At 37.6% G+C, this 24051-nt stretch overlaps 1 protein-coding gene across 3 annotated transcripts in view; it reads right to left on the bottom strand.

Moving 5' to 3' along the window:
- Window positions 1-24051, bottom strand: part of LOC114609465 (contactin-associated protein like 5-3-like) — a 565569-nt gene that overhangs the window by 324090 nt on the left and 217428 nt on the right. For all 3 annotated transcript variants that reach the window (XM_028753829.1, XM_028753830.1, XM_028753831.1), the window contains exon 5: window positions 5950-6153. In XM_028753829.1, the coding sequence (XP_028609662.1) occupies window positions 5950-6153 (204 nt within the window). The remainder of the gene's footprint in view (window positions 1-5949; window positions 6154-24051) is intronic.

Raw genomic sequence — 24051 nt, 5'->3', positions numbered from 1 at the left:
TCTCTCTCTCTCTCTCTCTCTCTCTCTCTCTCTCTCTCTCTCTCTCTGTGTGTGTGTGTGTGTGTGTGTGTGTGTGTATAGTGTTTGTATCTCTATATCTGCAACTTTATATGTGCTCTTGAGTTCAGGTGTCCGTGGAAGCTACAATGTCACTGTCAATATTCTGAAGCCAGAATTGTAGGCAGTGGTGAATATCTCCATGTGAGTACTAAGAATTGGATGTCCATCCTCTGCATCTTAACTGTGGAGTCATTGTTCCAGCCTGTGCTAGAACCTTTAACTTCATGTTTATTTTCACTCCTTCTCCTTATTCTGGGAAGGAGAGCATTTATTGGCTGGCTAGAGAATTCCAAGAATCTTTTTTTTTTCCTTCCCAATCCTGGGCATACATATTTATGCTACTAAACCATTCTTTCCAGATTGTGGTGGTCACACTCAGACCCTCATTCTTGGGCATCAAGCACTTTAACCAAAGACTCATCTCTCCAAAATTATCAAACTTCTTACATAGACAATGCTTTTTATAATGTTATGGTATTTTGAAAGATTTATTTTTTTAATTTACTTTATTTTATTTGTGTGTGTATGTGTGTGTCCCTATGAAGGCTAAAAGAGGGCAATGGATCTCCTAGAGCTGCAGTTATAGTAAGAGTTATAGTGAGAGATCTGCCATGGATCCTAGGAACCAAACTGCAGTCCTATGAAATAGCAGGAAGTGCTCTTAAGCATTGGGATATCTATCTAAACCCCTCCATATGTTGTTTCAATCATTCCTGACCACAGCTCCAGGGCAGAAATAAGGTTGGTTTCATAGAAGCTGTGTAACTTACACAAAGAGACATAGAATGAATTACCATTCATCTCTACCTGATCCCTAAGCTAATCTTTTCTTCATTCTTCCTGCTGACAAAAGAATGGTATTTCAATTCTTCCCCATCTCTGTGTTCTATCTTTACTCGACCATGCCAGTCTGTTGCTTGTAAGCAGTGTTGCAAAGCATTACTAGAGAGGTTAAAAAATCAACTGGATGAATTGAGAGCAGAGAGCTGTAGTGAAGGAAAATGGTGAAGTAGAAAAACAACAAGACAAATTACTGGCCCATATGTTAGCCAGGACCAGAAAGGCATGACTGTAGCATGTTTTTATTATATGTAAGACCCATAATTGTTCTCCTAAGGACCCAAGTGAGAACACTAAAGCCAGGGAATGTGATTCCAGTTTGCTTGATCCCAATTCCACAGAGCTGCTCTCTCAAAGAGACAAGAAAAGTCATTGTGAATCACTTACACAATGAAACACAAATCTTTGCCCTTGGAAATCCAGTGTCAGTTGTTCCATCATACTTCTTTCTGGTATCTACATTCTGTGATTTTCCTATCATATCTTGTCATTATGTTTTTCTTTGATGTGGTATAGATGGTGGATTGGTGCTTTTTTATTTAATGTCACAAAACTTGACGATAAGTAGAAATATTTTAGAAGGAAGAATTGCTAGGTACAAGTTTTAAACCAATTGTGCTCAGGTATTCACATAATGGCTGGTAACTGGTGATTACTATTGCCTACCAATTCTGCAGAATCTTGAATCATCTAGTCATCTAGGTGACAAATGTAAGTATATATCTGTGGGAGTGTTTCTAGACTAGGTTGAGGTAGAAAGACTCACATTAAATATGGGCAGCAAATTTTCATGGACTGCAGACCAGGAATGAATAAGGAGAATAGGGAGGAGAAACTGAGCTGAGCATGAGCCTCTCTCTCTCGTTCTCTCTGTCTGTCTCTGTCTCTGTCTCTCTCTGTCTCTCTCTGTCTCTCTTTCTGTCTCTCTCTCTGTCTCTCTATCTATGTCTCTGTCTCTCTCTTCTTCTCCCTCTCTCTCTCTCTCTCTCTCTCTCTCTCTCTCTCTATCTCTATCTCTATCTCTATCTCTATCTCTATCTCTATCTCTATCTCCGCTCCCTGACTCCAGACTTAATGTGACCACTGGCCATAAACTCCTTCTGCAATATCTATCCCACCATGATGGACTATATCCTTGAATTGGGAGGTGAATTAAGTCTTTCTTTCCTAAAGATGCTTTGGTCTGGTATTTTGGCAAAGCAAGAGGTAATGAATACTTAGTTCAATTCACGCTTATTTTGTAAGTTATAGAATTTATGAAAAACATTTTATACCCTTTCATATTGTCTAAAACACCTGTCCTCCTCCTTTAATAATCACACTTAGAGCTTAGCACATAAATATTGGCTATCTGATATTTAGTTCTTTCCAGTTAGTTGAGGACATATATCATCTCAGTGATTGGTGTCAAGACACTTGGTAAGACTAAAAGAGCCTTCAGATCCAGGTTCTTCATATGTACAGTCAGGAGGGTCTCATAATATCGATAGACATTATGGTATGTGAGTAGAAAGAATATATAGGGAGATTGGAGATATAATTCAATTGTTAGAGTGCTTGTCTAACATCCATAAGATCCTGAGTTTCATCCACAGTACTGAATCAACTGAGCATGTAGTACCTGTAATCTCAACAGTACTTTGTTGCAGGCAGGAAGACCTGAAGTTCCAGGTAATTCTCAGCTACACAGTATGTTTAAAACTAGCCTGGTATGCATGAGACTATCTCCCCACATAACAAAACAAAAAAGAAATACTATATAGGACTGTCAGGTAACATAAATGAAATATATATGTGAATATGTATTAATGGGCCTGAATGTAGACTCTCAATAAGTAGAAAATTGGAATGAAATGCCTTTTAGAAGTCTTGATAATTATTTTATAGATACATGTTAGTTGACTTAATAAGATGCCTGAAATTCAAATAGCTATAAAACATGTGATCACTCGTTTCTTCAAAGTTGAAGAAACTTACCATTGTCTTCATATTGTCTTCCCATGGCTTTAGCCTCTGATTCGTGCATCTGGCCCAAAAAGGACACTTAGCTCTGCTAGTGCTCTATGACAAGATTCTCACTGTTCCACATCTGCTGGAATTACTCAACATATCATCTCAGTTCCCAAACACTGAACTGTTGTAAGAATGAGTAATCTGTGTGCTCTCTTGATGTCGTGTTTAATACTTTACAACAGCCCCACAATTCTTCTGCACTTTGATATTCCATTGCCTGTGCGCTGCTTACTTTTGTAATTCTACAGAAGGAATATTGCTGTAAGCAATTGAAAGGAATCTTGTGAATGTTAGGAGGGGAAAGACTCTACCCCCATGGATTGAAGAGTAAAATCTCATTCCAAGTTCGAAATTCTTAAACAAATGTCTGGGTTCTATCCTTGATAAGTAGGACAAGGTAACTATATAGTATAATTTCTCCACAAAACCAATTTCTACCTAAAGGGCACAGCACATGTAACTAGAAAATGCAAACTGCCACATGAACAGTAAACAGTGTGCTATGTATGTCTCAAGTTTACTCTTCTTTATTTTTATTCGTGTGTATGTGTGTGTGTGTGTGTGTGTGTGTGTGTGTGTGTGTGTGTATGTGTGCCTGCAGAGGGTCAATCTCCTGTCAATTACTCTTCATTTTGATGTTGTCAATGTTTTAGATTTTTTTCTTGTTTAAAGCAAGGTCTTCCATTGACATAGAACTCACCAAATAAACTAGGGAGGATGGTCAAGGTGACTTAGGTGTGTCTCTGCCTCACCAGTACTGGAATTACAAGCATCTGTGGTTGTTTTTCTGTGTTATGGGGATTTTACTCCAGTCCATATGCTTGTAGTACAAGAAAGTTAGCAACAAAGTTATCTTCCCACCCACAGGTTTTATTCATCTTATGTGTTAGCCATCAATTTTATGAATTAAACTTCCAAATCTGTTGGTTCTTTCTACTTCTTTTTTTTTATATTTACCATGACAACAAAGAGACTTGGAGCTGACACTGAAGAAGAACAGTAATAAAAAACTACTTTGCTTGCTATTGGCAGCAAGGCTATACAGTGGAATTTCTCATGTTCTCCTCCTGATGACTAAAATATAGCATGCTGTGATGTCTTCTGAGTACTTTGAGCTTGCACACTGAATTGAAATATACTCCTACTTGCCTACTAGTTTATAAATACTAATAACACTGTGTTTTCTCTCCCTTATTATAATAAATGTTAATAGGGTAACAGGGATGTAGTGTCAAACAAAGAAAACCATTTGGGGCCCAGAAAAATGGCTTATAAGGTTAAAGGTATGTGCCATTGAACCTGATGTCCTAAACCACATAGGAAAAGTGAATCTCAACTCCTGAAAGCTGTCCTTTGGCATTTAGACCTGTGCCATGACACAGTACAACCACATACAAATAAATCAATGAATGTCATTAACTTTAAAATAAAAATACTTTGTTTTATTGCTCTAATATACATCTTTTCTGTTTGTTGTTTTTCTAGAGGAGAGCTCATTTGATTTTCTGGAGTTAGGAACTCAGTACTTCCCTCTCTCCCATGGCCTGCAATGCACTACCATTCTTCCATGAGAAGGAAAAAGAACCAACCTCCCTTTTGTTATGAGGTGAAAAGTTGGGTGCAGTTAATGTAGACCTACTGGCAGTGAGGCAACCCCAAGGAGAAGCATACCTAGAGAGAAAATTAATACCTTCCTGCAGAGAAGTTAAATAGTATCCATACTAAATCAGCTGCTTGGTATTCAGGTCCCTGGTTTACCCTTCCAGGGCCAGTCCTTGTATCAAAGGAAAGGGCAGGGACTCCTCCCATTAAGAAGAACAAAACAAATGTTTTCTCCTGACACTTAGGGTTTGGTTGGTTTTGTAATTTTGTTCTTGTTTTTTTTTTTGTTGTTGTTGTTTTGCTTTTTCTTTGTTTTTAATTTGGTTGGGTTGGTTTGTTTTTATTTGTTTGTTTTGTGCCTTGTAGACTTTTATGACAAGCTCATTTTTGTAAATTCATGTTTTAAAAAATTAAGTTAATTTATATTTTGAGTCCTGAAAATCGATTTTAAGTATGTAGATTAAGAGATATAAAAAAGTTATACTATACATTCCTATGCATAGGAATAGTGTATTATCAAATGACCTCTGACAAAAAAAAGTCAATGTAGTGCTATTATATGCTTAAAGGTAGATGAAAGATATGAAAATAAATGCTATTCTACTCTCATGAAGACAAAGAAAACAAAACAGATCACTTAGTGCTTCAGTGACTCCATTTGATGTGTGAGAAGATGCTCCCATGTATGCTATAGTGACCTTGTACAAAATGAGTGAGTGTGAACACCTGCAAACCTGCAAACATGCATAATTCAAATGCATAATTCAGCTAGCACTCATTTTCAAAACTAATAATAATGATTAATAATAATAACAATAATTGTAGTAGTAGTAGTAGCAGTAATCAATGTGTACTTGCCCATGAGTAGCTATAACCCTAGCACCCAATTACATAATTAGGTAGATCTTAAAAGTTTGTTGACCACCGATACTAGCCCCAAATACAAGCTGATGGGTCAGTAAGAGAATTTGTTTCAAGGCAATAGTAAAGATAAAGAGAAAAAGTGAGATATGAAGTTTTTATCTCAGTTTCCATATATGCACATCTATATATTCATGTTGATATAACACACACACACACACACACACACACTCACACACACACACACACACACACCTCACATAAAGCAGATACTCAATGCTTGGCAAGACTGTACAAGCATGAAGATGTGAGTTCAGCCCCTAGAATTCAGGTAAAAGCAAGCTCTAGCAACTCATGCTTGTAATCCCAGTTGGGGGCACAAGGGCAGGGATCAAACATAGCATCAGAAATATCCTTAGGGTTTGTTTGTCAGTCAGCCTGGCCAAATCAGAAAGCTATAAGATCAGTGATAGGGTGCCCTAAAAGGTGGGGAACAGTGTTCAAAAAAGATACCCTACATTCACTTCTGGCCTCAACAGTCATATCCACATATAAGCATAGGTCTGACCTTACCCAGGTTCAGGTATAAGGCTAGTCTGCCCTTATGGAGCTCTAGGGTGATGTGGTCTCCACGTTGTCCTTCCCCATGGAACAGAACCCCATCACGTTGCATGCTCTTGAACTTAAGAGAGATCACATCTTTGATGGTGCTCATTGTCTTCTGATTGAACCTATATAGTAGTGAACTCTGGCCATCAAAGTCAGCAACATCCAATCCTGAGAGCAGAGAGAAGAGAGAAAGAAACATCAATGTATTTCCTCATAACAGCTTTTCTTGCTTCTCATCGTTGATACTGGTCAGTTCACAGGAATGTTCCTGAAATCTAGAAGATCTCTTTTACAAGGAGACATATAGACTAGAACAAACTTACATAAAGTTCAAAGCATTATTCATTTGTAGGCATTACAGACACACTAGACTGACATAGAAACTCTCATTAGTGATTGTTTAAGAAAATAAGAGAACAACAATAAAAAGCAAGTCCTGGAAAGATAGCTGTTCCATAACTCCCTCCAAGGAGGACTATTGAGTATGAGAGCTTCAAGTCCATGGTTGGGCCTTCATATGGGAGGGATAGTGTTAGACAAAAATAGTACAATACAGGTGATCTAGAAATGAAGGGCCCTTCAATGTAATAGAAGCTTGCATTAATGCCTGGGAAGACACATCAAAATGGAAAGAATAAGAGGAAGACAGACAAAATGAAAGAAACATATAGCTGCTATGCAAGGAATACTAAGACAGCCTGGAGAAGCCTCCTCAGAGGGCAGCATTTAGAGTTCCTATGAAGAAATCTCTCTGACAAGTCTTGGACTCATCCTTGAAACAAATGAAATACTCAAATATTTTATAACCTTTCAAGGGTTGAAGACAGACTGCTTCTTAAGCATTTTTCAGCACCAAGAGTTGCAGTGAGCTGTGGCCTGGTTTGGGCTATGTGATCTGATATAAAATCCATGTCCTAACTGTGATGTGACAGTCTATACTCATATTCTGCCTCCTTCTTGTTTTGTTCTTATTGTTAAGACAGTGACTCAGATAGCCCAGGTTGTTCTTGAATACACAACATTTTCTAGGATGAGTTTGCACTTATTTTCCTGTCTCTATATCCTGAATGTTAGGATTACAGGAGTGACTTTGAATTCACCTTCCTGTCTCTCTGTCCTGAGTGCTAAGATTACAATAGTGTACTATGTTCCTGGTTTTATTCAGTTCTGGGAATATCTCAAGGTCTTGTGCATTGTTCATACTCTCTCAACCAGCTGACTTTCCTTCCAAAGTCTCATTTTTTTTTTTTTACTGAACATGGTTCTCAGCAATTAGGCATACAGGATGGTCATTGAGCTCCAGGGACCTCCTGCTTCCATCCTAAGGCTAGGATGATAGAAATGTGTCACTGATCCAAGCTTACAACACGTGTGCAGAATTCATGTTGTGATGCTTTTATTGTGATATCATGCATATCACGACTTAGAAATCTCCATATACCCTTGGTAGAATTATTTTAAATAACTTACATATTCTTTTATTATTTTTATTACAAAAATACACTGCAAAATGATATTACTTTTACAATATAAAAATGTGAGACTACCTAATTATAACATGGAAGGAATTCATCATACACCATCTTTTCAGGGTAAAACAGGGGTGAAGGGCTGAGTGGACATAGTACAATTTTCCTTATTTGCAATCCAAGAGCAACAAAAATTCAAATTTTCAGTATTTACTATGTAATTAAAATTCTTTAATTGAGTATTCATAATGAAAACTTTTTTGTTTTTTTCTTGTTCAAGGATATTGAATCATCCTTAATAAATAAAATTTTGAAATGAACAATCATGATTCTCTTTAATTACCTGGAAAGTAAAATTCCATAATTTATTCTTTACATAATATAGTTTTTAAGAGATCTCCAATGACTCTAGATTGTACAATGCAACTGACAAGACATATGGATGATTTCACAATATCCTGTGCTTTGCAAAACCTTCCCAGTAGATGCTAGTGTTACATCTTTGCATACTGTGTTCAGTGGACTTCAAGCTGAACCTAAGAAGTTCTTGGCACTGTTAGTCTATCTGGGGTAGTGACCACCATGGCTGGAAAAAAACATAGAGCTATACTTCACTAGATGTATGATCTTTGTAATTTTATTTCTATAAGATTTAAATTCATAAATAAGAGCTATACATTCGAAACACATTTAAAATATTCTTTAAAAAAACCTTCAGGGCTGGGAGTATGACTCAATAGGTTAAATGCTTCCTGTGCATCAATGAGAACCAGACTGAGCTCAGATCTCTAGTCATCCTTTAAAACAACCAGAAGTATCTGTAATCCTAGAACTGTGGAATCAGAGACAGTAATATCCTAGGGTCTTACTAACTAATAAGAATAGCTGAAAAGGCAACCTTCAGATTCAATGTGAGAACTATTTCTAATAATAAAGTATTTGTGGGGCTGGAGAGAAGGATAAGTGGTTATGAGTGAGTAGCACTATTTCAGTTCCCAGCATTCACACGAATGGTTCACAACAAAGTATTGCTCCTGAATCTGGTTGCCCAGTGCCTGCTGGACCTTACAGCACAATCACATGTGCACATATTCCAACCCCAAATATATATTCATAGATAAAAGTAAAATTAAACAAATATTATATAAATAAAGGGCTCAGAAACCAAGAAAAACATCTGATATCTACCTCAAACATGAATAAAGTACTGAAAGCATCCAGACATGTTGGAAGGTAAAACATGGGAGAGTCAGTTATAATCATATTATATTGCATACATGTATGAAATAATCAGAGACTAAATGAACAAAGAACATAAGAAATAGGTAGTCTAATAATGAAGTGTGTCTGCACAAGTCACTTAATAAAACAATAAAATATATACATACCACCTTACCAGACATCCAGACACACTATTTGTTTTAAATCAGTTTAAAGTACATTATCAGTTGTGACAGGTTAACTAAAAAAGGATTGAGATCATGAACTTTTATTCTATTGGATAGCCATAAACCTTAACCCAAATGGTACTGATTTACCCTGGTCTTAAGTTTTACTGTTCATTGAGTTCCAGGCTGAGCCCAAGCTTCTTTCTGAATGTTAGATTCAGCAGGTTTGGATGGTGCTGTTGAAATATTCTATCTGTTCAGCTATGCATTCTGTGGATTCTTGATCTCTTCTGATTATTGTCACTCTGCCACAGTAGCAGCAGTTGAAGCTTTACTGCCCTACGGTGCATAGAACAACAATATAACACTCATAAATGAATGGAAAAAGCAATGCAAGTTGGGTATATCCATAGAGAGACTTCTCAGGTTCAGATTGAAAAGGAAGAACCAAATGCACAAAGGAAACATCAGTATGCTGGTTCTGGATGATACACTTGAGAAGACATGGATCTTTCTCACAGGGTTGGGTGGTGGGTCAAAGGAAAAAGAATACATGAATCTCAGTGATCAAATCAGATTATGGGCAGCAAGACCTCTGCTTTCCAGCATACTTACTTCCCACAGGCTGAGGAACACAGTGCAAGGGGTGACACCTTAGCAGTACCTGAAAATCAAGCTTTATTCAAAGGAGCATCAATCCCACCTCCATGGCAAAATACAGTGTTTAAACTGTATTTACATTTCCACAGCGTGAAGAGCATCACTCCATTAGAGTATCACTGCATAACACTGTTTTAAACTTCTCCCACATCACCCTGTTTATGATGCAGACCTGAATTCTGAGGATTTCTGATCTCAAGTGTTTGTGTCTCAGGACAAAGGATTGGTCACGGAGGACACATGGTTATAAGTAGGAACAGTTTATTGAGAAAGGAGAATTACTCCTGAAGATGAAAGCAGGCAAACATGAGGAGGAAAGGGTAAACCATGTTTTTAACAGTCCTGGGCCAGGAGACACATACCTCTTTATTGGATAACTATACAGCATTTGCCTCTCACTCCTTTGTGTGGCATGAGATTTTTCACATACACACACACTTGTACTGTATGAAGGCCAGGCAGGGAAGAGATTCCAGTCTTTCTCTGCTAGGTGGCTCCATTCATATGTTGATATTGATAATGCTGTTTCTAGTAACTAGTCTCTTATCACATTCCTATACTGGATACGTCAAAATTATACAGTTTTAGTAGAGTCTGACAGTGATCAGAACATGTTCTATCTGTGTTATGGGTAAACACAGATAGACAAAGTGTTTTTTGCAAGCCAAAGAAGACAACAAGGAGAAAGCTGAGATCTTTAGTAGGTCAAACATAGAAACCATAGGCTTCACTTTTTTGTAGAATTATACAGAGTGATACACCTGTTTAAAAACTAAATGTTTAACATAGAAGGAGACATATACACATGCACACAGGCGAGCATGCACATACACACAAACATACATACAATTTTGTTATCATTTTTTTCACTTTCCATTTCTTTCATGATCTTACATCAGAATATCATTGGCCACCAGAACCCTTTGAAGCCTTTAATTGTTCAATTTCTACATTCTAGAAGTTTCCTTCCTGTTAGAGTTTCATGGTCTCCCCTTCATTACTACCTTCTTGAAGTTTCTGGATAGCCTTACTGATGAGATGTAATGCCAAAAACATGCATTAGCTCCAATGAAAACAGATCTGTTTTGTGTCCAAAATAGCTAAAGAAATCTGAGATTCAATTAGTGAAACATGTAAAAATGTTTCATTCTGGTTCTACAGCTTGTTAGATGATGCATTCAGCAGAATTCTGGACTTTCACACATTATATTTCTATTAACTATTTATGTGGCCTGCAGAGACCCTAAAGACCCAATGAGAAGTACAGACATATAGATACTTACATGTAAATACACTTTCCATATCTACTCATCTCATTATGATTCCAAAGGAGCTTTCAAGTGGAAAAAATTGTGTGTGAGAGATAAAGATGGCGTGAAGACTGGTGTGAAGAAATTATTAGGGAGTTTGTGAGGGAAGACTTTGATAATTTTTTTCAAACTTCTGAGTATGTATGAGTATTCATCTGTATGTGGATCATCTCTATCAACCTGATTCCCAATTGCCATGGCTCACAGGACATGTAGTAGAGTGCATGGTAAGAAAGAACTGATGAATGGATGAACTGGACTCAGAACATAATACAGCCTTAAACACATAAGAAAGATAAGATATTATCTTTCATCCTGGAAGTCTCTCTAAATCTGAAGAAGTAAACAACTCTTAGCTTTCAAGAAATTGTTAAATGTATAAAATGTATAAAATTCATAAACCCCTCTCCAAAGTTATATAAGCAATAATGTATGTTAAAGATAATTTTCTGATCTATTCAGCTGCCTATGAGTTGTGCAGGGAGCTCTAGGCATGCAGTTTTGACCATTTGTCATCTATACTGGGGAGGGGTTTTTGGTGATGCAAAAGCAAAATGGTAAGTGATGCTTGTTCCTGTAAATAGTTCCTCACACATGCTTCATAAGCATTCCCAAAAAACTTAAGGGCTTTTCAAACTGGACTTTAGTAAATCTAATCTTGAATTGCTGTCAATGTCCTGTCTGAGGTGGATATGTATTTACATATTCCTAGGAAAAATCATATAACAAATAGCAAGCCTAGGTAATTCCTCTGGATAATAATAATATTTGCTGATCACCCTGCCATATTAACTGCCACAGCATTAGGTGCTAGGTGTCTGTTCAACTTAAAAAGCTACTTCTCTCTAGAACAGTGGTTCTCCACCTGTGGGTTGTGACCAGTTGGGGGCAGAATATGTTTCACAGGGTTCTCATATCATATATTCTGTATATAAGATTCTTACAGTGAGATTCTTGGTATTAGAGAAATTATAGTTATAAAGTAACAATAAAAGAAATTTTATGGCTGGGAATCACCATAACATGAAGAACTTTATTAAAGGGTCACAGTATTAGGAAGGTTGAGAACTACTCTTCACATTTCATGTTTACCATGACCTGAGGTGGCTACAATATCCCTTCTAATTACTGACTCTCAGAGCAATGAGTTGTTGCTTCATTGTATTCAACCAGGTATAATGGTCCAAGCTTTTTTTCCTAACACCACTATCAGTTATAAACAGAAGCATTTTGTTCACCCAAGAGAACTCAGCCAAATGCCCAAGAGATTTGCAAAGTTAATTAAGTTGCATATGAATTTTCACAACCATTCCGAAGACAGAAAAGCAGAAGTTCAAGATAAATTTGGAAGAAGTTCAAGTGAGGTTTTGAAGAAGGTGTATCCTCTAAATATTTCATCTCTTCTCCTAACACCAAGGATATATTTAGCATCCCCAGCATGTATTAGATAAGCAGACAGATTTCAAGTGGTAAAAACAGCTCATAATCTTTACTCTTTCTGTTAAACAAAAAGAAAAACAACATACATTAGATTTTCATTATTGCATATCATTATACTTCTGTTATGATTACCTCATTGATCATTGTTACAACTGCATTTTAATTTCCAGATAAAGTCTACTTACAGACATAAAAGACTTTCCACATTGTATAAATGTCTTGTCAGATTCTCTTTAAACCAAAAGATGGTCAGATTAGAAATGAGGTCTTATTTTTAACAGTCTTTGTTTTATTGTATACTTTGTAAACTCTGTGTGTGTATGTGAGTGTGTATGTGTGTGTGTGTGTGTGTACATACTGGTAAGCATAAGCTGTTGTGTAAGGTGCACTTCAGAAGACAATTTTAAGGAGTTACTTCTCTTTTTCTACCTTTACTTGAGGCAGGCTCCTTCTTTTTCAAATATATGAGTGCTAACTGAACTGGCTTATGAGCTTCCAGATATGATTTTGTGTGTTTCCAATTACACTGTAGAATTACTTGCATTACAAACCTAGGCCCCCACAGTTGGCTTTTCACCTGGGTTCAAACTCATGTCATCATACTTACATAGCAGACACTTTAACCCACTGAGATATCTCTCCAGTAACATGATTATTGCTTATTAAAAATAGTAAAATAATTGACAGAACTAAATAATGCCTTCCATATTCTCTCACAATTTCACAATGGCTCACTGAGATATTGCGTATACCATGGGTTATGCAAACTATCCTTACGTAATGCTAGAACATATTTACTTCGTTTATTGGGCTTGACAGTAATGCATGATCTAGACTGTTCTGCCTTTGAAATTGAAAATGTCAAGACACAGAAGATCTTGCACTGGACCAAAGACATTCACTAGGTAATGAGTAGTTTGACATTGAAGACAAGTTTTGCCTCCTTAAATAATGGGGTATTTCAAGGATCTTGAGAGATGAAAAGAACTTTGTTCAGTTTGAAGAAAACATACACTGTAGAATTTAAAGTGAGCAAAAGAGTAAGTGGATATTACATATTAAGTAAATGATAACCAAGTAACAATCCATAGACTCAGAGAGGATAGGTTAAGTAGAACTGCATACATCTCTGAGGGAAGGGGAAGCATGTTTTCTAGGTAGACTGGGAGGTACATGGGAATAGGAGAGGTCAGGTAGCAGGAGATGGAGTGAGCACATGCAGGGAGAGGCATCTGAAACTGGGTAATATTTGGGGGCTTGTCTGGAAACCTAATGCAGTAGAAACTTCTGGAAACTATGAGGGTGATATTAGTGAGAATGTCTAGTAATGGGGGATGCCAAGTCTGAATTGGCCATCTTTTGCACCCAAGCAAGGCTGCCAATGGCAGGACTGGAGAGCACTGTGTTGAGTTGTTGTCTAAGAGCATTGTCAGACCTTCTCCAAACAAGCTACATTGATGCTAGGACAGAGGGTCTCTCTCTTTAAATTGAAAGCAAGGTCCCCTTGCTGAGGACAATATCCATACAGATCATTGAGCATAGTGAAGTTGATTTGGTGCCTGTTTGAAGCTTCACTCATATGTTCTTTTCTCTTTAGTGTGAGAAAGTACTCTATAGGCTACTTAAAGAAAAAATGTTGCTATCAACTCAGCCAAAAACACTTTTGACCTACAATCTGTCCTGCTTGCAAGATGTGCTGGGGCAAATATGATATAGAACTTGAGGGAATAACCAATCAATATCGTGAATTAACTTATTAACTTGAGACCCACTCCATGAGAGGTTGTCCATGCCTTATACTGGTTGAATAAGCCAGGAAATAGAAATAAGGTTGCCCAGAAACCTAGAGTAAAATCAATCATGACTGGTCCAGCAAGTAAAACACTTGCTATGCAAGTCTAACAGTGGAGTTCAGTTGATGAAACCCACAGAAAAGTAAAAATAACAGTCTAAACAAGGTTGTTCTCTGACCTTCACATGTGCACCATGTTAGGATCCAGTAACAACCACATCAACCCCTCACACACCAATATCAAGCAGGTATTATTGATTAATTGAATGAACACTCCAAGACTGATTAATAAGGGATGATGCCCAGAGTGTGCAGCCCAAACTGTGGCCCCTGGCAGATCTCAAAACCAGTTTTATATGGGAAAATAACAAACAGCTTCATTTACAACATTTACAACATTTACAATGCGTAGGCTATCTAAACAAAGCAGCTGTCTGACCTTGGGGCAAGTTGGCTAGAGGATCTCTAAAGACCAGTGAGGCTCCTTGACAAAGTGCATCAAGTTATTTTTTATCAGGGTAAGGAATAATAAACCAACTTAAGGTTATGAGATACAAATTGAAGGGTGAGGTATTATGGAGATCCATTGTCAAGTTTTAATATTTAACATTCCATAGTATGCGCACGTCCCCAATTACATATCACAAATGCATGTTCGTTCACATGCACAAGCAAACATACACAGATTTTAAAAAGTTAAATATGACACTGGTGGGTAGGTTTCTTTTCTTTACAAGTTAATATGGACTTCCCTGGATCCTAGTACTCTTCATTTCCTCCTGCACACAAAATCCAAAGTCATTCGACTAGTGGCTTTTCCTGAGTGAACCTGAGCAAAACTACTATACTTAGAAAGCTTTTAGGACAGATTTGTGGTACCTTTGCATGGACTGGAATTTGGATGATACTCATGGTGACTTCCATGTTATCATGCCTTGGAATGAAGACTTGGATTGGAAGCAGGTAGACTGCTCGAAGTAGAGATAGAGTATGAAAGAAGCACGTTGTAGAGTAGGAGTTCACCAGAAAGCTAGGAAGTAAAAGGTTTGATGACAATGGGTCATGAGGATTGTGACCTTTCGTGTCTTCTTTACAAAGACCTGTTTTTCCTGAATTTATACTACATATGATCTGTAATATCATTTGCTTGTGGAGGTGTGGTGGTTTTATGGTCATCCGCAGTTCTACTTTCCTGATGCCTACTAGGTTCCTACTAGGGTTATTCTAGCTGATTAGAATTATCTCAGAGCTCTCAGAAATTATTAGTTTATACTTTTTTTGTTTTCTTAGATGTGTTTGCATATAGTATATGTGTATGTATATGTACACATGTTCTCTCTTTCTCCATATACATTAAAATCAAGAGAGAGAGGAAGAGAGGGAGAAAAGTCACATATGTTAGTGAAAATAAGTGCAGATGACAACCATAGGTTGATGTAGAACATTTTTCCCATCTTAGTTATTAAAGCAGAGTCTCTTACTTGATTCTACAGCTCATTGATAGCTAGTCTAACTTGTCATCTTGTTTAAGTGGTGCTTGTCCCAACTTTGTAAATGCTGGGGTAATACATGGGATTCTAATCTGCATGTTATTTATGTGAGTGCCTATGACCTGAAATGAGGTGTTCATAGCAGTGCAGCACGTGCTTTATCCACAGAGAAATCATTCCAACACCCTGAATTGATTCTTTTAATCTCTTCTGGCATATGTACCTGCACCATGGATATATAGCTAATGGATGGGTAGTGATACTCTTGATAAAGTGTTTTGGTTCTAAATTCTAAGCTGAAGAACACAGACACAACTCTCCACTCAGCAGAAGAAAACAAGATCTCTGTGCTGGGGCAGATCAGAGGAGAGGTTCTCCATCCTCTCCAAGGTGAAGTAGAATCTCAAGAGTATAACAAACCAGGAGAAGTATTTCCGAACGTCAGTTGCATTGCCAGTAGATTGATGCCAGGAAAAGAGAACATACAAGATCAGATCTTAGATCTCTAAAGACAAACCCGGTCTTATTCCATCTTCATAGAATAGCATTATTCTATACTAGGAAGCAGGTCAAAAGTACAGGATATAGGATCTTTTTGAAGAAAATCTGGGCATGTGTATGAAATAAAATCTGTTGGCTAGTTTTCAAAATAAAATTATCATAAGTCATCTTAGGTCCACATACAAATGGACAGAAACCATTGGGAGTCCCTAACCTAGGAATCCCCAACAAATTCTAGTAGCTTGACAACTCTGGCTATCCAAAGTCGAAGTGTGAAGTAGATAGTTACTAACATCAAAGGTTATCTAGCAGCCTACATCCTGATAATTTCTAAAATAAGCGGAATGAAAAACAGAGATGAACTCATGCACATTATTGTAAAGGAAAAGACGAACATAACATACAAATGGAAAAGAAGATCAAGATAAAATATTTTACACTCCTGATTACTCAGGCAATGAGAAAGAAAAGGAATGAGGAAAGGAAAGGAAGATCTTGTGTTCTGTTTAATAGTTTTATGTTTTGCGCTCAGTCAGTATGCCTGTCATTCTTAGGGACAATAAGTATTGCAAAGCAATAAGATAAACAGTTCTGGTTTCCTTATATTGAGGCTCCATTCATTTTATGAGGTGAGGGTCAACATTTCTCACAGCTTGGACCCACTGTTTGTATGTTAAGCAGTACCCTATGAGTTTGTGGGATTTCTTGTTTTTTTTTCTGTTATGTGCACCAGCTAGCATTCATGACTTCATAGTATTCATAACTAATACCAGTGACATGGAACACAGTTGTTAGATACTTACTAAATGAATAATATTTCTCTCTTTCTCAAAATTGATTTCTACTATCTCATTCCTGTAAACTCTATTCAATACAATCTGTGGTTTGTTTCAATGAAGACACATTGGTTTTTTTTTTTTTTCAGACTATGGTGGATAGGTTACTCATGCTTCTGAGAATCCCCATGTAAGGATATGTGGTACATCTCCCGAGCCTGGCCTTTTGGGTCAAGGAAGATCTTGCCCAGTTTCCTTCCTTTCTTCTTCCTTAAGCAGCTCCAGAATGCCAGTGAGTCCTGAGTTTCAACTAACCACAATTGCAGACCTAGGTGTAAAGCTTATTTCGTAAGAAAGACAGAGTCCTTTAGACAAATTCTGGCATGTTTGATGGGTTTTACAATTCTGTCAACAAACCAGATAAAAAAAGGCCTTTTCTGACTAAAACAGACCAAGCTTGAGTTTGCTAATGAACTGAAGCACTACAAGGTCCTGGGAGAAAGAGGTGATTTGGATCTCAGAATCAGAAAGCTGAATATCAGTGTTGACAGGAGAAAATAATGACCAACCACGAGACAGTTACCCACACTTGGACTCTTCAATTACTCAGAGTAATACAGTACAAATACATTTTGAAGCTTTTTTATGATACATTGTATGAAATTAAATATTATATTCAGATCATATTCTTGGACTGAAGACCTGAGAGCTTTGTCTTGTAATCCATATACCGCAAAGTTATACAGAGGCACTTTGAATTTTCATGAACTCTCCACCCATTCTGTGACTTTTCCAGGCTTTATGAGCAACTCCAGTTACCTGAGCTGAACACTCAGCCCATAGGAAGTTACCAGAGTAAACTGCCAAAACTTATGGACAGTACTCCTAACAAAATTCGATGACTTCCTGTGTTTGGTGAGTAATTGAAAACAATAGGAAAGGGATCAATCAAGGCATGTTAAAAGGGTAAGTTATAACAACAAAAAGCTAAAACCCTAAAATCCTAATGGAAGCACATGGGCTTTGAACTTTCTTTTTTCTTGTTTCAGAGCTGAGGACTGAACCCTGGGACTTGCACTTACTAGGCAAGCACTCTACCACTGAAGTAAATCCCCAACCATGAGCTTTGAGCCAGATATTCATCCATTCATCCAATCATTATCCACCCATTTACCATTCCACTTTTCTTTCCATTTCTCCTCCTTCCTTCACTCCTTCATTCATTCCCTCTTTCCTATTTTTTGTTTTCTGAAAAGGAGTCTCCAATAGACTGGATTGGCCTCAAACTTGCTGTGTAGCTGAGGATATCCTTGAACTTCTGCTCCTGTTGCTTCTACCTCCTGAGTGCATGGATTCCAGGCGTGTAGCATGAAGGCTACTTTATACCATCTGGGACTTGAACACTGTCAATCATCTTGCTAAGAAGGCCAAACTAGCTTCTTTTATGGGTATTTTCTGCATATTTTAACATACATCTGTGAATACACTTAAAATTTTATTAGATTGGTCACAAATTACAAAGATCATATCATGTTAGAGAACTTCTATGGTAGATTTTTTTTCTTTTCTTTATACCTGAAATCACTGTATATTTTGGGCTTATTTTTCTTGATGTGTGTGTGTGTGTGTGTGTGTGTATGTGTGTGTGTGTGTGTGTGTTTGTATGTGTGTGTGTGTCTGTGACTCTACATTTGTGCATATGTGCAAGAACACACATGAGTGTGTCCTGGTGAATGTGTGTATGGTTATGGTGTGTATATATAAGAGCATTTGGATGCTAGAGAACAAATAAAAATTTTTTTTGTAGGACCAATCTACTCTGAAAGTAGGCTTCATTCCCCAGGAACCTTCCTTTCCCTGTATCCCACAACCAGTGTCATTGCCAGCTTATTTTAACTATTGCTTTCCACCCACAGGAGTTCTAGGTACCAGTTTCTCATGTTTGCATTTCAAGCACATTGCCAACCAAACCATCTCTTCAGTTTCATGTTGTAAATATTCTGAATTCATTTTGGTTCCTTATCTCTGTGATGCATATATGACAAAGATGATGGGTTAATTCAACTGGATAATCACAGACAACATTGTGGATATAAATGAGTCATCATGATGGAATGGCATGTAATAAAGTGTTAATGTGCTTCCTACAAATATTTTATCCAACAGGACCTTGTGGGAGTAAAACAACAATATATAAATAGCTAGGCAGGGACAAGAAGAATGGTCTAGAACATGTCAGGCAAACTTTGAGGCAAGATTTTAAATAAAAAAAAGTGGGTAGTCATGATAAGTGGGCACTTCTTTAGGTATGGACAAAGGTTTCATTAAGGGAGGGACAACATTTCATAAGTATTTTTCACAAGTCACCAGAAGGAAAGGAACGATTGTGGTAAATGCTGAGAATAGGAACACAGCCAGTGTGAAAGTGGCATCATACAGCTTTTAGCTATGTCTCTGGTTTACTCCATTTTCAGTATTCTTCTCAGATGAAACATCCAGATGCTCCAGGAAGACCACTCATTTTGTATTTAAATAGGAGTCTCAAAACTAGAGCAGAAACTTGCTAGTTTTCCCGTTTGTGGTAGTAGGTGTAATTTTCTAGAAAAACGTTTCCCAGGGACCTGAAGTTACTGTGGGCTCGGTACACTGCTTGCTCTGAAAGTATGAGGATCTGAGTTCAGCTCTCCAGTTCCCTTTTTTTAAATTAATTTTTTATTGTATATTTTATTTACATTTCAGATGTTATTCCCTTTCCCATTTGCCCCCAACCAGAAAACGCCTATCTCATCTGCCCTCCTGCTGCTTCTATGAGGATGTGCCCCGACACACACTCCCACCTCCCCGCCCTCGAATTTTCCCTCACTGGGTCATCCAGCCTTCACTGGACCAAGGAATTGCTCTCCCACCTATACCCAACAAGGCTATCCTTCCCTACATATACCGCTGGAGCCGTGAATCCCTCCCTATGTGCTCCCAGGCTGGTGATTTAGACCCTGGGAACTCTGGTTGGTTGGTATTGTTCTCCCCATGGGGCTGCAAACCCCTTCAGCTCCTCCTGTCTTCTCTGTAACTTTTCTGTTGGGAACCACATGATCAGTTCAATGGTTAGCTGTGAGCATCCGCCTCTGTATATGTCAGGCTCTGGTAGACCTCTGAGGAGACAGCTATATCAGGCTCCTGTCAGCATCTACTTCCTGGCATTTACATCAGATATGGATGCCCTTGGTGACTGCACATGGGCAGGGCAAGGGATGATTCCATGAATAAGAATCTGTGCTTCACAAGCAAAAGGTTCTGAATCTCCAGAATCTACAGTAAAAATAAATAAATAAATAAATAAATAAATAAATAATAGTAATAAAAGGGAGTGTATCCATTTGCATGGGGAAGGGGGGATGGGATGGGAACGAGGGGATACCTGGAGAGGAGATAATATTTTAAATGTAAGTAACGAAAATATTCAATAAAAAAAAGTAGAAAAAAAGAAAGAGAGTTTGAGACAATGAGTGTAAATGCTATCTCTTTATTACAACTACTAATACACATCAGAAATTCACTTGTGACCAGAATAGGTATTTATGTGTTGTTTTTCTTTTGAGACATAGGTTCTGACCTGTGCTGAGATTGAATTGATTATGTAGTTGGGTTGACCTTGAACTTCGGATCATTGTGCCTCCATGTACTGTGTAGGTGCTGTGATTAAAGGCACACACAATTTGCCAGGTTTGTATAGTGCTGGTGACTGAAGCTGGGATTTGTGCATGCTAAGCAGGAATTCTTCTAATAGACCTATACTCACTGCTTCAGGGACTTAAATGAAGCCAAAGGAAAAAATTCTTATGCAAAAATAAGTGTAAGGGGCCAGGTGAAGAACACATGAGTAGAGATGTGTGTAGGAGCTATTGCTCCTGGCAACAATTCAGTTTTGTCCCTGTAGCCTCTTAAAAGTGAAAATTGTAGGTGAAAATTGCCTTTGGAAATGAAAGACTAACCTGCTGTTCAGAAGATTGTAATCGTTTTTTGCTCTTCCAAGAAAAAGTTTTATGCCTGATGATTGAATACTTCCTGATATAAATGCAGGGCCACCAGGGAAGGTGAGAGTAAACTTTGTTCAGACCCCACTTTGCCCACTTAGGGGTTTATTGTTACTTTAAAGACACTGTCCCATAAAAGTTCAGTTACTATTAAGTGAAATTGGCCTTATCCATGCACAGTAGAAGGGATCTAGGAAAATAAGTTTTTGGATGTATAAAGCTCTTAGCTTGATAGGTGATATAGCTAATTTTTAATTTAATGTGACTCTATATTATTTTAAAAAGTTGTTTTAAACAGATGAACATATGATAAGTAATAGATGATAGATTAATAATTATGTAAAATAGGATAAATAATAGAAATATAGATGATAGATAGTAAGACAGACAAGCAATTGTAAATAAAGTCATATACTAAATGAAGGTGTACCTGAAAATCACATGTTAATAATGGGTGTACAGGAAATAGAGCAGACGGTTTTAAGGGGCACGTGGAGTACACACATCTGGGAATGTCACAGGTAAACTAAGAATGACATTGATGAGGTTCGAAGGGTGCTATGAAATGTTGTCTTCTGATTTTGTTTCTCAGTATCTCATTCTGCAGTCCAGGCTGCCTTCAAATTCAAACTCATGATTTTTTTGCTTATTCATCTAATAGGTGATAATATTATAGATGAACATACTAGGCTCAAAATTTCTTTCCCTCTCTCTCAGTCTCTGTCTTTTTTTGTCTCTACCTCTCTCTCTCTCTCTACCTCTCTCTCTCTCTCTCTCTCTCTCTTTCTCTCTCTCTCTCTCTGTGCATATGTGTGTGCATATGTGTGTGCGTATGGGTGTGTGTATGGATGTGTATTGGTGTGTGCATGTGTGTGCCTATGTTTAATTTTTAAAGAGTAGAGGAAGAGTTTACTATTAGGTAAATTGTTCTACAACTATTCTTAGCTTTTTTTTTTTTTGAGACAGGTTCTCTCACTAAATCTACAACTCTCCAGTTTCGTTAGAATAGTTGGCCATCAAATGTCAAAGACCCTCCTGTATCTGTGTCTTTAGCATGGGGATTATAGGTACATGATACCAGGTCCAACTCTTTTTTATTTTTAACATCTATTCAAGATGATCACTTTAAGTCACTATACTCATCAAGTTGTACCTTTATTTACCTTTATTCATCTACATGGAGGCCACTGGCAAGTCTTGAAGAAAATATATTTCATAGAGGATTCTCCACATTTAAAGATGCCCCCAAAAACACAGAGAGCAGAATGCCTAGACATACACCAGGAGTACTGAGACTGAGTTTCACAGAGAAGACCATCCACGGATGGGTTTGAAACTACCAAGGTGAAAGTGCAATGCAATGTAAATTGCCTTTGTCATCAGGAAATCTCAGTTGTGTTCCTGGTTCATCCATCCCAGACTACTATGCACTGTCTCTTTTACTAAAAAATCATCTGGTTACAGGGCTGGAAAAACACCCCAAAGAGAAAGAGCACAGGTGGCTTTCCCAGAGGAACAGGGTTGAATCCTCAGAGACTACACAGTAACTCATAACTGATTCAATATTTTCTTCTGTTTCCTTAGGCATAGCCTTAACATGGTGTATAGACATACATGGAGATAGAACACTCAATCCCATAAAATTAACATTAAAAATTAAAAGTAAATATAAAAATTAATTGCTTATGTACCTAACCTAAACAACATCTCATGGGTCTTTGGTTGAGTTGTTGGTGACATATATGGTGTGGTTATGTGTTAGTGGGAACAGTCCTGGGGCAAAGGAGATACAGTTATAGTAGAACAATACACCTGTGATGTCTAATCTTGGTTGTCAATGTAACAACCCTGAGAGGAGTGCCTTCCATGAAATCTGGCTATGAGTATGATCATGGGCATTTAGCTGGTGGTGAATTAAATAAAAAGGGATCATAGTGCAATGAGCAGTCTTATTCTTTGGCAGTTGTGTCTGGGCTGCTTAAGAAAGACTTGTGAATATTAGAGAGTAAATGAGAAAGCATAATTTCTAGATATATTCTGCTTCCTGATATATGGTTCCTGCTTCTAGGTTTCTACCTTGGGACTTTGTTTTGGCTATCCTTGATGATGTAAACCTACAAACCAAATAAATACTTGGCTGTCCCAAGTTGGTTTGGTCAATGTTTTAGGATATCAACAGAGGAAGAAACTAGAACAGACTGAAGCCAGACGCCATGGTGAGAACTTGGGTCTTTAGACAAGGAGACATATGTATAAAATCATGGGTAAACAATGTCAGCTATGGATAAACAGCTAAGGAACTCATTCTGTTTTGAATAGTTCCCAGGGTGGCTAACAAACATTGCTGGCTGGCCTTACTTAAGCAATTGCATCCTGTTAGATAACTCACCGGATAAAGGAGTTCCTGCAATGGAGAAGGTAGACCTGGATTCCCTCTAAGTCAGGAGTATATTGGATTGGGCTTTAGCAGATGTGTAGGTGTATTTCTTCTTAAGAAAAAATACAATATGTTTTCAATCAAGAGGGTGATTTGTTGGCATAGATTATGAAAGTTCATTGGATAAAGATAAAATATTGCTCAAAGATACCTTTCAACCTGATAGGCAGCAAGCGTGAATTCCCCCCTCCAAGGAGTCATTTGCTAGACCTGGTCTAAAGATTTTGCGGCCAAGCTTTATGACTTGAGCGCGATGCTGAAGATCCACATGATTAAAGATAAGAACAGACTCCTCAAAAGTTGTCTTCTAATATCCACATGTACACATACATACATACATACATACATACATACATACATACACACGTACGTACATGCACACATACACACACACAAATGTAACTGAAATTATGAGACACAAAGAAACGGCTTTGTAAATAACATAAATAAGATTTTGCAGAGATTTTCTACAGTGAAAGTTTCTTAACAAGTAAGAAAACCTCGAAACCTCAATTACAAAAACCACAGAAGCCTCTTAATATTGGCAATTGCCCTCACTGAGGGATAAGGTACAGGGAAAATTAAGGGCCTATATTTGCTGGTAGCAAAGTGTTTTCTTGGATAGGCTGTTAATGCTTTCCTTGTAGATCATACTCTTTCCTTTCCTTTCCTTTCCTTTCCTTTCCTTTCCTTTCCTTTCCTTTCCTTTCCTTTCCTTTCCTTTCCTTTCCTTTCCTTTCCTTTCCCTTCCCTTCCCTTCCCTTCCCTT

Source organism: Grammomys surdaster, unplaced genomic scaffold (assembly GCF_004785775.1).
Source record: "Grammomys surdaster isolate TR1022 unplaced genomic scaffold, NIH_TR_1.0 125973, whole genome shotgun sequence".
NCBI classification, from domain to species: Eukaryota; Metazoa; Chordata; class Mammalia; order Rodentia; family Muridae; genus Grammomys; species Grammomys surdaster.
The sequence above is the reverse complement of the archived record's forward strand: the minus strand, read 5'-3'. Positions and strand labels throughout refer to the sequence as shown.